Source organism: Grammomys surdaster, unplaced genomic scaffold, assembly GCF_004785775.1.
Source record: "Grammomys surdaster isolate TR1022 unplaced genomic scaffold, NIH_TR_1.0 129, whole genome shotgun sequence".
NCBI lineage: Eukaryota > Metazoa > Chordata > Mammalia > Rodentia > Muridae > Grammomys > Grammomys surdaster.
The window spans coordinates 2,064,786-2,081,847 of NW_021604587.1; the positions used below are offsets into that span (position 1 = coordinate 2,064,786).

A 17,062-nucleotide genomic window follows, 5' to 3' on the forward strand; every position below is an offset into this window, starting at 1 on the left:
GCACCTGTAGAAATGTTAGAATTTCTGTTCTATATGTTACTCCCCATGGCTTTTTCAGTAGACTTTCTTATACTATCCTGGACCATGGGCCCAGAGATGTCACTGCCCACAGTGGGATGTACTCTCGAATATCAATCACTAATAAAGAAAATGCCCCACAGGCTTGCCCACAGGCAGTCTGATGGAGGCATTTTCTCAACTGAGATTCCTCTCCCAAGATGATTCTAGCTGCCAGCAGAAGGTGTGGCCCAGATTAAAGGTGTATCTTCTCACCTTGAAAGATCTCAATTAAAAGTGGGTCTTCCCATTTCAAATGACTTAATTAAAAAAGCCCCACAGAGTTGTATCTAGCTGCTTGAGTTTTAGCTAATTCTAGATGTAGTCAAGCTGACAACTGAAATAGCCATCACAGATACTTCATCTTTTAATTTTAAAATTTATTATTATTATTATTCAAATCTATATTTATCTCACTTCATAGCCCCAATCTAGCTGAGAACTCCCTATGTAGACCAGGATAGCCTTGAATACATTTTATATAAACAAATTATAGCAATCTTTCATGGCTTGTTTTCCTAAGTGTGGTATTTTCAAGGGTTACCCATGTAGAACAACATCAGTTTCCATTCCTTTCTATGGAGTGCTGACAGTCCACTGTTTGGACAGACCTCACTATTTATCACTTACCAGGTGATGGGCATTTATTTCCATTTTAGTTGCTATTAATAACATTCTATGGGCATTTTAAAACACATTTTGACATAGATACAATTTCTCCTGGAGTGGAATGGTTAGATGGCAGGGCAAGTCTGTGTTTCTCAGTCACGTGGCTAGTCTGTGTCTAACCCTTTGAGGGCTGTTTTCCAAACTGCTGTACCATATCTTATCCAACCCTACCAGCAGTTTATGTGCTTTCTTCACATCTGCATAAATACTTATATTGTCTCTTTAGATCCCAGTGTTATCTCTCTGTGATTTTGACTTCCATTTCCCCAAAGACTAATAGCTTTTTAGTGTGCTTACTGGCCCAATATATCTTTGGAGTGATGTCTAGTCAGGTCCTGTGTGACAGGGCCTGCCTTAGTTACTTTTCTATTGCTGTGACAAAACATCATGATCAAAGCAAATTATAAAAGAAAGCATTTAATTTGGGGCTCATGGTCCCAGAGGGTGATAGTCTATGACCATCATGCCTGGCAGCATGGCAGCCAACAGGCAGGCATGGTGCTGGAGCAGTAGCTGAAAGCTTACCTGTTGAGATTGTAAGAACACAGAAAGAGGACCCCCAACTCCAGTCCCCGATCAGCGCACACCCAAGGAGACACGAGAGACTGACTTGAGGCAATGGCAAAAGGCAGTTTACTAACAAGGGCCCTTGGATCGAAACTCATCCCACACAGGGGAGAGAATTTTGTGTATAGGGGGAGACACAAGGGGGAAGGGAAAAGCGGGAAATTCTGGTGCGGTTACATATGATCGGATATTTCAAACATCAGCACTTGGCGTAAGCAATCATTTTGACAGGCTGGATGGCCCACTATTTTTGACCATGAAGCCTCAGACCTTCTAGGATAAACACCAGGTGGCCCATTACTCACTTGGGCATGTTTAGACTGGTCAAGATATGTCTTTGGTTGTTTCTACATTTCTGGTCACCTCGTCCCTAGAGGGGCTTGATATTTTTATTATGGCTATTCTCAGCAAGCTCAGCAAGCTGTCCTGCGGTCTTTGCCAAGTTGTTTGTGGTCTCTGCTGAGCTGTTTTAATTTTTATCCTTACAAGATAACAACCATGAAACAGAGAATGAGACCAAGCTAGCTGGAAATAGTATGGGTTTCCGAAACCTCCAATCCCACCCCTGGTGACATATCTTCTCCAACAAGACCACATCTCTCAACCCTTCCCAGACAGTTCCACCAACTTGTGACCGAGCATTCAAATACATAAGACTATGGAAGCCGTTCTCATTCTAACTACCAGAGGGTCTTATATAGCTGATACAAGCCTGGGACTTCTGTTCCTCCTGCCTCCACCTCCCAAGTGCTGGGCCGGCAGGGTCTGGCTAGATAGCTTAGGATGGCCTGGGAATCAGAATCCTGTTGCTGTGTGCCATCACACTGGCTCCCCATAGGGCGGCCTGGTGCTAGGGATCAACACCCTGATCCTCTCTCATGCTAGGCAAGTGTACTATTCAGCCACTTCCTAGAACTTGTTCACATTTGTATCATGTAGTCTCAGTTGAATGATAGTCTCTTCTCCCCTTTCACAACCAGCAAACTTAGAAGGATATGTTTATGTTGGGAATTACACATAATCACAGTGATGGCTTGTTTTAAAGACTTTATTGCTAAGCATGCAACAGCTTATGTGTCATAAAAATCATCAAAATCATCAGGCATATCATGGTCTCTAGGACGAAGAGCAGCTTCGATTTCAGAGTTACTGTCTTCAGACTCCCCCCAGAAGGCTGGAAGAGAAAAGAACACAGCTTGTTAGCTTTTATATTCGGATGGAGAATTTTCAAAACAGCAAAGTAAATACTTAGCTGGAGCACTGCAGTCTAACAACACTGTGTCACCTGTACAAAGTTACATACTTCATGCTGTGTTCTTTGCACTGTTCCAGAGAAATCCTTGCAGAATCCTTTTTTCATTATGTCTAACTGTTTGTTATAGGACAGACATTAAAACCCAGGTTACCAGGAATATCACCACCCCATTGAGGCTGCTTCACTGTTGTCTCCCTGTTTGCAGTTTTGTAAGAGAAGATCAGAAAAGGGAAAGGAGGAGGAATTAGCAGTGGTGGAAGACTGGTTGATCTAAACACCTACTGTCTTATTTAGGAGGCACTCAGGTGAGGACAATAGGAGTGGCCCAGGAAGAGAGGAAGCTGGTGAAAGGTCTGGGTGCCTGCAGTGAACAACTGGGATTGAATCAGTCCTCCTGAGGCTCTTCCGAGAGACTCTGTAGAGGTTTCCCCAAGTTCCAGTGCAGAGTAAGACAGTGTTTACTGATCCTTTATGTCCTAACCCTAGCAGCCAACCTTCTGGCTCTCTGTAAGGGCTGAAGAGCCTTGTGCAGCCTGCGAAAGCCCTGGGGAGAGATATAACTGTATCCTGTAGAAGGCCATGGGCATATCTGTCAGTTGGAGCTGAGGTGACCTTTAGGCAGCTGACAGGGCATTGTAGGGTACCAACAGCATCTTCTGCCTTGACAATCAGATAACTGACATCTACAGAGAATAACCTGGTAGCTCTTAGGTGGCTTCTTTTATAGGACCTGAATTGATCCTTTCACCAACCCTAGTTAGAATACTATTAATGTCTGCACCTTACTGTGCAAATGGAAGCTGAACAGAGGTAGGTATCTGGCACAATCTTGGTGTCAACGGTGGTCCAGCTCAGTCACACCCAGCCCACCTGACGTGTGCTCTCCACTACTACAAGTGGGGGATGGGAGGCAAGGTGACCAGGCACAAGAGGGAAGTGTCCCAGTGTTACTGTGACAGGAGAACTACAGCATCAGTGTGGGTTGGGTGTTGAAGAATGAAGGGGGCTCCAAGTTCCAGGAAAAAGAACTTCATATGAAAGGAACAGCATGAGCCAGGGCACAAAGCAGGGGCACAGCAAAGGCAGAGGGGCTATGGCCTTGCAAGGAGAGAGCTGGAACCAGGGAGACCACCCGAGAAAACTTAGATTCCTATGGTGTAGTTAATGAGACACTGGGAATTACTTAGTAGAAAGTGAATAGAGTGAATCAAGTTTAAAATGCTAGTGCCCCGGGAGAAACAGGAGGGAGTGGATATGAAGAAACCAGTTAGAGTTGCTGCAAGAGTCCTACTGGGAATGACTGACAGACACTTGTGGGCCCCGCCTACAAGGCAGGGAAAGAGCTGCAAAGCGATCAGTAGGCAGAGAGCATCAATGGTCAATGCCAAACAACCTGCACTGGCACTCGGTCCCTTGGCACCTTCATGGTCCTTTCACTGAAGGCCCTATTCACAGGTAGCTATGTGGGCTGCCTGCCCCTAGGCTAACAGGACAAGTCAGAGACCTCACACAAGGACACAGAAGACAAACAGACAACACAACTCTTTTAGTTAAGATGAGGAATGAAAATTAGTATTTATTTCTTACCATTTGACTTTCTAGTGGTCACTGGGTCCCTTTTGCTTTCGTGCCTATAAAATAAGAAAGTGAAAGTTGACAGCTGGTCTGAGAGTTTTTACAGGGAGCTGTTGGGGAAGAAGCGGTGGTGTTTACGGTAAGGAGAGAAGTTTTATATGTCCTTCCCAGGTTTGAAGAGCATAAATGTGTCAAGGCTCCAGGTGGCTAGAGGCATCTGCTGAAGAAGCACTGGCCTCTCACAGCCTCACCAGCCTACAGTGCACTCCTCTCGGCAGCCCCTGCCCTGGGGGAGCCTCGTGTACTGTGGGCTCTGCTGGAGGGTCATCATGCCAGCAGTAGGCAGGGGATGGTGTCTGTTCAATAGTCCTCTGGAAAACACTGTGTACCAAGTGTCAGTGCTTTCGAGCAAACTCAGTGGAAAAACCTGAAGAGAATTCAAGACATTGGGGAGGAAGTGAAAGTACCTCAGTCAAATCAGCAACAATGCTAACAGTGTAACAAAGGCAGGCGCAGCAAACACATTGTAGGAAACAGCCAAGTGTTTCAGGCATCCAACTTGAGCTTTCCATGTATCCATCAATACAAATGCTAGTGTCTATAGCTTTTGGTACCTAGCCTCCTCTGCTGAATGTAAGAGGGCAAGACAGTGGCTCTTCGGAGTGGAATTTCTCAGTGTGACTTTTCAGAGCCTTGTGCAATTTAGAGAGTTTAAAAGAGCCCTTCTGGGAGCATCACTTACATTTTGAATTATACCTAAATTCTCCAAGTCTCATGCTGAGTGATAAGTGGTCAACGGAGACACTAGGGGAGAAACTTACTTTTTCTAAACAAGGTGACGTCTCTGCCCTCTCATGGCTAGGACCCTGCTCATCTTGATGGGAGAACCTTCAAGTTCATGCCCCCCTTCGTCCAAGTCTTGTCAACCTACAGCTTATGCATATGCCTCCTAATACACTCATCGTAGGAAAAAAGGCTTTAGGGGGCCCATTTTCCATGCTCCCTTGGCATTTGGTACCTGCTGCTGACCAGGATCCAGCAGTAGTGCCCACGGTCATTCTCCACAAACAGGACAACATCCCTGTGACCATCTGAAAGGGGCCAACAAATAGCCAATAATCAAGCTACCACGGTGGTGGGCATCAACAAAGTGGGCCTCAGGGAATCCCTTTTATGTAAAGTATGTACACACACAATGAACCCATGTGAGCTGAGATACTATTTACCTACTCCCTTTACCCATGTGCTAGGTAGCTGGACTAGGTGCTGAAAGGCAGATTATTAAAATGTTGGGAGACAGGTAGTCTTCAGACAGCTGTCGTCTGTGTAAGGAGATGCACAGGAAGCAGGTCAAACCTGTTGTTGGCTGGGACTGAGAGGGCAAAGAGCTTGGTGACAAAAGAGCTGCGGGGACCCCAGAAGGCAAGGTGCTTCTAGTTGAGACAGAGGACACTGCAGGCCTGGACTGAGGACTGGGATGTGGCAGCTGAATGTCCTGATGCAGGAGCAAAAAAGACAGGGGCAGGAAGCCCAGGCCAGGTCCCTACAGCTTCCGTGAGTTCCAGAGTTCCTACTCTGAGTTCCAAAAACAAGTCCAGTGTTCACCTGGTAGCCTCCCTTGCCTTCTTTCAAAGCAACTCGTAGTCAAACTCACCATCCTTCTAGTGTGGTCTCCGCCCCACCAGGGTAGTCCTTTCTCTCATCTCAGCATGTGGCACCCCCAACTTTCTGGTTCCCCAATATCCCTTGCCAAACACAGTCAACATCTATGTCCTGACAACTTGGCCTCCTTAGCAATTCATCACGTACTTTTATCACACTGGCAAGCACACCAAGAAACTCCAACATGGATGTTTGCAATGGCTTCACTGATGATACCACATCTAATCTGTCCCACTATTATCCACCTTCCACTTGGCAGCAAGAGTGAGATGCTGGACACATAAATCTTACATTTTCTGATGAAAACTCTTTAATAACTTCCCCATTGTTTTCTGCATAAAGACCTAAACACTGAATGGTGCTTCCCAAGGTGGGCTCCCAAACAGAGCTGGGCTTCCTAGTTCTGCATCCCCCTGCCCCATCCACTGCAGTCCTCATCAAAGTTGCTGTTTGCCATCTGTTCCCTCTGCTAACTGATAGGCTCCTCCTTACCCTCCAGGCTGCAAGTTCCAGTTCACTTGGAACACACACTACTTAGCAATTAGCAGGTGCCTGGGGTAAAATGGATAAGTAAACTTTACTAAGCACAGGGCCTTACTGAAAGGCTCTTGATCCATATTCAATGATACAGAATGTGACCTGCGTGTTTCTGATTAGCATATGACTTCAGAATCAAGTTGTTTGAGTTGTTTTCCCTGCCAATGCAGGAAGAAATATCCAGGAGAGGAAAAGAGGAAAGAAAATGTCCAACACAGTGCTTCGAATGTGGCCATGGCCTTTTGTGAGTGTCCTCTATGCATGTGAATGCTTGTAATCACTCAACTCATCAAAAGCAAGTGAACTGAGCCAGCAGCAAGGTCAGGTCCCACTGTGGTGAGTTGACCCTGGGAGCATGCCAGGGACCCTCTTGCTTTGCACAAGGTATTCTAGGTATGTCATGTCTCTATGAGACAACTTGAACGTACTTTTTCTGTTTGCTCTATGGTTATGCTGTGTGGCTTTGAATCATTTAAACCATTGCGAGCAGGAAACAACATGAGTGAAATGTCAATTCATTGTACAGTGGTTCTTTTGTTTCTTTGTTTGTTTGTTTTTGTTTTTCAAGACAGGGTTTCTCTGTATAGCCCTGGCTGTACTGGAACTCACTCTGTAGACCAGGCTGGCCTTGAACTCAGAAATCTACCTGCCTCTGCCTCCCAAGTGCTGGGATTAAAGGCATGCATCACCACTGTCCAGCTTGTACAGTGGTTCTTAATTGTCAGTTTTATTAGACTTCTTACAAGAAACCTACTTCATAATTACATATGCCATGGTTTATCACTGAGAAAGGTGAGGATGCTCTCAAGTGTTTTCTACTCTATCCAGTGTCTTAGAAACAATGTTTCTCTGTAGAAACTCATATCTAAAAATGGATGTGACACTGTGATTCAAGGTCAACTTTTATTATGTACAATTCTTAGGGTTAACACTTCTTTCATGTGTCTCTCCAAACATGTAAAAAAAAAAAAAAAACAAAACAGCCACAGAGGAAGGACTTTCCTTGAAGTGCTGGACACGGTAGGACAGCTTGTTAGTCATATAGAGCAAAGTATATGTGAACTTCCCCTTTCAGAGTAAGAAACTGGGTTTGAAGTTCCAGGCCGCACAATTAGCCTATCACTCCATCAAACTGCTTGGAATCAGACTTGCTAATCTCCACAAGTGTGAAAGGAATACTCTTACCTCGTTAGGCGGAGGCGGGCCAAGGAATTCTGTAAGTTCTAGTTAGCCTGTCACAATTCCTCAGGTGCGTGGCCACAGATGTTTGTAAGTAATGGATATGGTTATACATCAATGAACTTCATGTAGGGACAATGGCACTTGAATGTCATGTACTTTCACATGTCATGGAACAGAACTTTTGTTTGGATTAATTTTACAACCATTTAGAAGTACAAAAGCTGCCAGGCAGTGTGGTTAATCCCAGCACTGGAGGAAGGCAGAAACAGGCAGATCTCTGTGAGTTTAAGACAAGCCTGGTCTACATAGTGAGTGCTAGGACAGCCAGGGCTACACAGAGATTCCCATCTCAAAGAAGGATAGAAAAGCAAGCAAAAAGTAGAAGTATAAAAACCACTCAGCTCATAGTACAGAATCCCTCCTGGCTGTCATTTACAGAGCCTCTTACAGATCTGGGACATAACAGCGCAGAGCTTCCAATACTCAACTCTGTTCACCATGTGCCCTGGGCCAGTTCTTCTGCGCTCTGAGCACCAGTCTGGTTGCCTATAAAATGGGTCAGCAATGCCTTCCTTCTAGTGTTCTGGGAAGTTTACAGATGATCCCATTCGACAGCCTGTATAAGGTGGACTTTAGCAAATAGTGACATGGCATTTTTGACACATCTAGATGAACAAAAGTCCCTGTTCATTCTGGTGTGCAGGTATGAATTCCAAGTAGAGATAAGTCAGGCACAGAGTAAAAGAAAACTAAGGTTTGGGCTGAACTGAGAGGAGACAGGTTTAATACACATTTTCTTTTTAAGGAGCCCACTAGGTAGGAGCCCTGAAGGTGACATGTCAGACTCTGAGAGGTGGAAAACTGCTCGGCTGCCTTCCTCCAGTGGTGGGCATGGCATCTAGTCTGAGTTTGTTGCTCACTCAGTCCTTCTCTAAGCAAGAACAAATAAATAGAATGGTGTGGAAAACATGAGTCATGTTTTGAGTTGGGTCAGCAGGGAACAAAATTCCAGGCACCTTCCAAGTAGAGAGCAGGATTCCCTGGGAACTGGTCCACAAAGGAGTAATGCAGACTACAGTTTTGTTGTTACTGAAAGTTGCAGTGCAGGGGATTCAGAGAGAACAGTGTTGGCATTACTGTAATGGAGAAGCAGATGGTCTTATCAAGGGAGGTATAAATTGCAATATTAATTCAGGAAAGAAGGTGGAACAACATGGCCTTCTAAGGATCCACACGGGCAAAATCTCACCTAGCAGTTCATATTACCACCTGAACTTTATAAACACTCAACACTGTAGGATGCTAAAAATGTAGGAGGCTGGAAAACTCCTGCAGCTAAGAAGCACACAATCTAAAGAAGACAGGTCAAAACCAGAAGCAATGAAAGTGTAAGCGTACAGTGACTCAGGGACCAGGCGATAGAGTAACTCATGGTAGTGGGATGCCTAGAGGATTCCCACTAGATTACAGATGACCTTAGTCAGCCATTATTGGTCAATCCAGAAAAGAATGTTTGCAGAGATAGCCTGTCTCCCAAAATAATCTGTTCTGTTAGAGGCAGACAGTTCCCAGAAAGAGACTATGAACACCTACAGCCTCTTAAGGCTGGAACACTTCCCTCATTTCCGAGCCCCTCGCTTGTATAAAGGGCTGCAGCCTGCCTCGCTGTTCCCAGGCCCTCACTTTCCCTTGCTTTGTATGCCAATAAACATAGTCAAAAGTCAGACTCGTTCTGCTGCCTCAGAAATCTAACAGCAGCAGCTGCAGACTGGAATGGGTGTGAAATTAAGGTGGTGAGTTCAAGAGCCTGTAGGCAGGTCTGTAATGCATCTTCACTAATGATGGACTGATGTGGGAGGGTCCAGGCCCCTGTAGGTGGTGCCACTCCTGAACAGGTGCTCCTAGGTTGCATAAGAAAGCAGGGCAAGCCTTGGAAAGTAAGTCTCTAAGCTACATTCCTCTATGGCCTCTGCTTCAGTCCTGCTCTAGGTTCCTGCTGTGAGCTTCTACCCTAAGGTCCTTAAGTGACATGCCTGGAATGTGTAATCAAATAAATCCTTTCCTTTCTAAGTTGCTTTTGGTCTTGGTGTTTATCCAGGCAAACTAAAACACTCACTAAATTGGAAAATCTAAAAGAAACAGATAACAATTTTAGAAACACACGGCCTACCAAAACTAATAGTGTTGGCAGAGCTTTCAAGACAGCCTAGTATTGACTATGGCACGTGGTTGTGGTCACTCTTATGCAGATCTTCAATGAAAAGGAGCAAGTGGGGCAATGAGAAATACAAACTGTACAGTGTGAGGAGAAAAGGGACACCAGGAAAGGAGGTTCTGGAGCCAAGTCCTGAACTCAAGGAGATAAACCGTCTAAAGAAAAGCCTGATGCTAAATAGAATGGAGGGAGTGCGACCTCAGGGCAAGACCTGGCTGACTAAGCTTCCAACTTGTAAAAAGGAGTTAAAGGAACACTAAAGCCATGAAGGGACCCATCCACAACCGAAAGCTGGTGCAGTGTCATTGAAAGAGGGGGCCCAGTTCCAGCCCCAATAAGAAGAACTTGGCAGCTTTGGCCATTTGGTTCTGGCTTAGAGTCAAGGATACAAGAAAGGGGTTGTGGGATCTCACTCCATAGCTAAAAAAAAGCTACTGAGACCAGGCGTGTGGCAGGGGTGTTCCTGCCTGGAGGCTGAGAAAGGCTGCTACATGAAGCTGTGAAGGTGAAGCCTACATTGTGTTTGAGATGCCAGATTTGTGGGATACCTGCCAATGAGAGCTGCAGATTGGTGTGGGGACCAGCCTAAGAGAAAGAAATGTGTTACAGTCAACAAAGCTGAAAGGAGTTGGAGAGCTGATGAATGCTTTGACATCACACTTGGAAATGCAGGACTTGGAGTTTGTCCTGCTGGTTTTGTTCTTGCTTTGCTCTAATATTTCCTTATCATGCTCCCTTTCAGTCCTTTTGGAATGGTAAAGTGTATTCTGTGCTATTGTATGTTAGAAGTATGTGACCTGCTTTTTAATTCTGATTTTACAGGAGTTACAGTTAAGAGATTGCCATGAGTCTCAATAGATACTTTAGACATTTAAACAGTGCTAGGACTGTGATAGACTACAGGGACTTTTGAAGTTGGACTGAATACACTTTTGGATTATTATATAGCTACAAGCCTATGGAGGCCAGGGAGTGGAAGGTGGCAGTTTAAGTAAGAATGGCCCCTATAGATTTATATATTGAAATGCTTAGTCACCAGGGAGTTGAATGGTTTGAAAGGATTAGAAGGATTAGGAGGTGTGGCCTTGTTGGAAGGAGTGCATCACTGGGAGTGGGCTTTGAGGTCTCAAAAGCCCATGCCAGGCCCAGTCTTTCTTGCTCTGCTTTCAGATCAGGGTATAGCTCTCAGCTACTTTTCCAGCACCAAGCCTGCCTGACATCATGCTCTCTGCCATGATCATAATGGACTAAGTCCCCAAGTAAATGCTTTCTTTTATAGGAATTGCCTTGGTCACTGTGTCTCATCATAGCAATAGAACAATGACTAAGTCAGTGGCTCAATAACAAACAGTGAGACTGACTGAAAAAACAAAACAAAACAAAAATCCCTGCATTGTGGGAGTACTCCCCAGTTCAGAGCACATGTGCTCTTGCAGCATGGGTATGGCTCTCAGCATCTGCATGGCACTCACAAACATGTATAATTCCACTTCCAGAGGACCCAGCACCCTCTTCTGACCTCTGAAGACAACAGGCACACATGTGGTACACACACATACATGCAAGCAAACATCATACACACAAAATATAATAAATGCATTTTAAAAAGTCTGATTTACTAATGGCCAGGCCTAGATGGATTCACTGGTGAATTTTACCAGACTTTCAAAGGAGAACTAAACTCCTTAAACTTCTTCTTAAACTAGTCGATGAAACAGGAAAGGAGCACCTCCAAATTCTTTCTGTAATGCCAGTATTTTCCTGTATCAATAAAGGTACAACAACAAAACGAATGATAGGCTAATCTCCCCAATCATAGGCACAAAAGTTCACTACAAAAAGCTTGCAAACCAATCAAAACAACCCCAAGATTCCATCTTACACCAGTCAGAATGGCTAAGATTAAAAACTCAGGTGATAGTAGATGCTGGCAAAGGTGTGGAGAAAGAGGAACACTCCTCCATTGTTGGTGGGACTGCAAGATGGTGCAATCACTTTGGAAATCAGTCTGGCGGTTCCTCAGAAAATTGGACATAGCATTACCTGAGGATCTAACTATACCACTCCTGGGCATATACCCAGAAGATGCTCTAACAACAAGGACATATGCTCGCTCCACTATGTTCATAGCAGCCTTATTATAATATCCAGAAGCTGGAAAGAACCCAGATGTCCTTCAACTGAGGAATGGATACAAAAATGTGGTACATTTACACAATGGAGCATTACTGAGCTATTAAAAACAATGAATTCGAGAAATTCTTAGGTAAATGGATGGAACTAGAAAATATCATCCTGAGTGAGGTAAGCCAATCACAAAAGAACAAACATGGTATTCACTCACTGAATATTGGCTATTAGCCCAGAACCTTGAAATACCCAAGATTCAACTCACAGATCACATGAAGCCCATGAAGAAGGAAGACCAAGTGGGGATGCTTCGGTCCTTCTTAGAAGGAATAACAAAATATTCAAGGGAGCAAATATGGAGACAAAGTGAGGGACAGAAACTGAAGGAAGGGCCATCTGAAGACCATTCCACCTGAGTATCCATCCCATGTACAGTCACCAAAGGTAGATGCTGATGTGGAAGTCAGGAAGTACATGCTGACAAGAGCCTGATATAGCTGTCTCCTTAGGGGTCTGCAAGAGTCTGACATATTCAGAGGCAGATGCTCACAGCTAACCATTAAACTGATCCAATGGAGGAGTCAGAGTGAAGACTGTTGGAGCTGAAAGGGTTTGTGGCCCCATGAGGAGAGCAACAATACCAACCAATCAGAGCTCCCAGGGTCTAAACCACCAGCCTGGGAGCACTTAGGGAGGGATCCATGGCTCCAGCTGTGTAAGGGAGGATGGCCCTGTTGGGCATAGGTGGAAGAAGAGATCCTTGGTCTCATGAAGGCTGGATGCCCCAGTGGGTGGGAATTTGAGGGTGGGGAGGTGGGAATGGGGGGGGTTAGATAGGGGCACAGCCACAGAGAAGCAGGAGTTGGGGTGATAGGATAGGGGTTCCTGGGCAAGGGGGAGAGAATGGGGTAAGGGAATAAATATTTACATATGAAATGTAAATAAAACATCCAATAATAAAAAAAGCTTGCCAACAAAATTCAACAAGGCATCAAAATGAAAACACTCACAACCTACACCCAACACTGTTATAGTACACAGGGAAACATTAAAGCAGTTCCAGTGAAATCAAAAGAAAGACAAAGCAGTCTTCTTTCTCTACTTCTATTAAATGTATTGAAGGTCTAAGGTAGGGCAGAAACACAAGAGAACAAGTAGGAAATGAAAAAGTCAAGTTATTGTGTTTGCAGATTCTATAAAAAAGAGACCCTACAAACTCCACCAGAAAACTCTTAGAACTGATAAGCACTTTCAGCAAGGTGGCAGAATACAAGATTACTGTATAACACTCAGTAGCTCCTCCTACGTATCACTAACAACACACTGAGAATCAGGGGAAGCAAGCCCGTTCACAATCGCCCTCCAACCATATGTAGCCTTGGAATACACCTATCCCAGGAAGTTAGAGACCTTTCTAATGAAAACTTTAAAATACTTTAGAGAAACTGAAGAAGATACCAGAAGATGGAAAGAGTGTTCATGCTCATGGACCAGTGGGATCAACAATCAATATTATGAAAATTGCTATTTTACCAAAAGCAATCTACAGATTCAGTGCAATCCTTATCAAAATTCATATATTGTTTTCTATGGAGATAGAAAAATCAATCTTAAAATTCATTTGAAAGCACAAGAGATCTCCAATAGCCAAAACAATCCTGAAGGGGTTGGGGGGGGGAGGTTAGAGGCATTATCATACCTAATTTCAAGGCATCTTACAGAGCTATGGTAACAAGAATAACATGGTAATGACATAAAACAGACACACAGATCCACAGCTACAGCTATGTGATTTTGGGACCTAGAAACAAACTCAAGACAGAAACCTGGAGGCAGGAACTGAGGCAGAGGCCATGGAGAGAAACACTGCTTACTAGTTACATTTCTTACATGCCTTGCTCTCCATGGCTTACTCAGCCTGCTTTCTCTTACATCCTAGGACCAGGCTTAGCACTGCCTACACTGGGTTGGGTTGGGCCCTCCCATATTAATCATCAATCAAGAAAATGGCCTACAGGCTTGACTGTAAGCCAATCTGATGTGGGTGTTTTTCAATTGAGGTTCCTTCTTCCAAATGACTCTAGTTTGTATCAAGTTGACAAAAACTAACCAGTACACTAAGTGTAAATGAAAACACCATAGGAAACTTGGTACTTTGTAAGAAAGAAAAGTAGAACATATTCCAGCTCTGCCTTCAAAAGTATTCCTTCTCACTGAAGACAAGGGCACCAGAAGAAGGGCACAATTGGGAATGCTGTTTCAGGTCCCTGACACGTGCCAAGAGCCTACACATCCTCATGAAGGTCAAGACCAAGACAAGTCTCCATCAGCATACAGGACAACAGTCAGGAGAGATTCCATTAAGGCTTTCTGTAAGCATGCCTACCTCCTTCCTGTTTCCTGAAACTGAGACTGCAGTTGGAACAGTTTGGAGACCTAATTTGAAGTGAGCTAAGATTTCCATTTGAAAACATGTACACCTTTCCTACACACACTACTTGTAGACAACTGATAGAATGCATACTGCCCTTCAGGCCAGGAAGGTGACGCCACACAGAGATGAGGCACTTTGCAAGTGGCTTGCATAATGAAGAAGGCTTGAGTGAATGGTTGAGCACTCTTTCAGAAAGTTCAGCAGTTACCCAGCTCTGTTGATAAACCTGCCAGACCAATAAGAAGCTCACATGGGGAGGGGAAACAAGGTACCTCAACAGCTCCTATAACAAGCTATGTGGTAACAGAAATGCCATGAGGCCACTAGAAGGGCATATGGCACAGCCATCCTCTGCCCGGGAAGCATTTGGGTAGGTGTATCCCAGCCAAACAACAAAAAAGCCAAAGGCATGGAATAGCATGTTGCCTTAAGGCATGACATTTGACCTGGTACCATGAAGGACACCCCATAAGTCTACACAGTAGGCCAGCAAGAACACTAGAATGTGACTGTTCCAGCTGGAGGGGGTTGCATGCAATAAGCCTCCTCAAGACTAGCAACAGCAGAAGAGTTGGGATGGGGCTACTCACTTCTGGTCCTGAAAGGTGGACAAATTTGGAGACTAGAAGACCTGGGGAATATGCAAATGTTAGCAACATACTGATTGCCAATCCCCCCACACAGGAGGGGAATCCACATCCCATTAACAAACACACCTAAATTACTGCGTTTGGGGTCCACTTGAATTTGGCAATTAACTCTGAGGATTCTGCCAAGAATACAACTTGTGACGTTGAGGACAATTAAAAAATGGCTGTCAGTGGGATGCATCATCCTGTTCTAGGGTTTAATTATAAGACTGGAGGGCCAGTGATATGGTTCAGTCAGTCATGTCTACTGTGAAACATGAAGACACGAGTTTGGGTCTCAAGTGCCCATGTCAAAACTGGATGTTCGTCTGTAACTCTAGCGTTGGGGTCAGGGTGGGGTGGAATCAGGCAGCTCCTTGGAACTCAGTGGCTGAAACTAGGCAAATGGATGAGCTTCAAGTGCATTGAGAACTTGTATTGAAAAATAAGTTATAGAGCTATCAAGAAAAACATCCATCATTAATCTCTGGCCTACACACACACACACACACACACACACACACACACACACACACTCTCTCTCACTCATGAAAGCAGAGGCATGCCCACCTATGAGAAGATATGGTATCTAGGCTGCAAACCACAAAAATTTCTGTGGATTTGTAATCAGTATTAAAAATTTTCAAATAGCATCTTTGTCTGGATTTTTTCTTCAAAAATAGACATTTTTCTGGGAAAAATATAGAAGAAAAGCAATCCAGAAAGAAATAAAAGTACAAATGACCATATCAACAAATCTCCACAAATATCAGTCTTAAGTTTTAAAGGACGCCAAAGTCAGAGGCTGTTTAAATTGAGTCTGAGTGCCCCCTGATGGCCAGTTGGAGTTCCTACAGCATATGGTGTAATTTTTGCTGTCCTTGGGCCAGCTAGCTTACTTCTTCCTGTCAAATAAAGTGATTTTTTTTCTTACGCACAAGTGTTCTGTGCAGGAAAAAAAATTAATTTATGGGTTTTTGACAGTGAGTTTGTAATGCTTAGGAAGCTTCTAATTTAGCAAAATGTAAGGTCAGTGCAGACTTCCTAAGCCAGAGATGGAGGTGTGCACTTTATAAAGGTACATAAAAGACTGCCAGAAAATTTTTGTTTTCATTTCAATGGACAACTAGTGTCTAAATATCTTTATATCATCCGGGGAAAATAACAAATGACCAGACAAGAAAGAAAAGCTGCGGCCACCATCTGATGATCAGCTGCATGCTGGCGCCCTCCGCTGGCTGATCCCAGGGCTGCAGGGCTGGCAAGGAATACCACCCACGGTGGCCCTGTTAACCGCGTGTGGGTGGCCCGGTGACTTTTAGTACCTTTCCCCCAGGCAATTATGTTGTGAGCACACACTCTTTTCTTTCAGCAAAAATCTTATCTTGATTCAACCAGAAGGCTGGAGTTACACAGGAACCGGTAAGCTGAACTTACAAGGGAGCTGTGAAGACACACTCTCCATTGAATAAATGGATCCTGGAGAGTGAAGCCGCTTCCTGGGGAAGGTAAAGAGAGACAATGTTTGCAGAGGAGAGGAAGCTCTGGCATGCACCGGGGAACAAAAGGGAACAAGTGGTCTTTACTCGGAGAACAGCTTCCTATTAGGACTCACTCCTTCGTACATCATGCCTTTCATCCCCACTCAACCACAAAATGATTTTACTGAAGCAACTACAATGGTAGAAAAAGATTTACACTGAAAGAATCTTTAATAATAAACTGTTGCCGATCGGCCTACTTGCCCGTGATTTATAATACAATAAACATCGGATTCTATTACGGCTCATACACTGAAGCCTCTGCTCTGCAAAACGTAATATGAAAGAGCAGGGACGCCGCCACCGTCACAATGAAATGAGCATGTATAAATGTGCTAAGAGTATCTCTTTGCATCTTTTATAGCTTGTGTGTATTAATCTGTAACGCTTATTAAGAAAGTCATTGCTATGCAAAGCAGCACCCAATCCCTTTCTCTGGCTTTTCAACAGAGTGCACTGTTTAGCCAATAGGAGGGACCCTCTGGCCCTCATTCTGCATTCATCACAGGCAACATTTGCACAATGTATCTCTCAAAGGCGGCTGAAAAGAAGGCCTTAATACTCATGTAAACAACTGCAAACCAATTACTTAATGAATCAGGCCCACAC

The 17,062-nt window shown here is 44.3% G+C and overlaps 1 protein-coding gene across 3 annotated transcripts in view; it reads right to left on the reverse strand.

The window, feature by feature from the left end:
• Positions 1-2,325: 2,325 nt before the first annotated feature.
• Positions 2,326-17,062, reverse strand: part of Kiz (kizuna centrosomal protein) — a 103,444-nt gene continuing 88,707 nt past the window's right edge. For all 3 annotated transcript variants that reach the window (XM_028754985.1, XM_028754997.1, XM_028754990.1), the window contains 2 exons: positions 4,136-4,179; positions 2,326-2,467 (listed from right to left, as the gene is read on the reverse strand). In XM_028754985.1, coding sequence (XP_028610818.1) covers positions 2,364-2,467; positions 4,136-4,179 — 148 coding nt within the window. In that variant the 3' untranslated portion in view covers positions 2,326-2,363. The remainder of the gene's footprint in view (positions 2,468-4,135; positions 4,180-17,062) is intronic.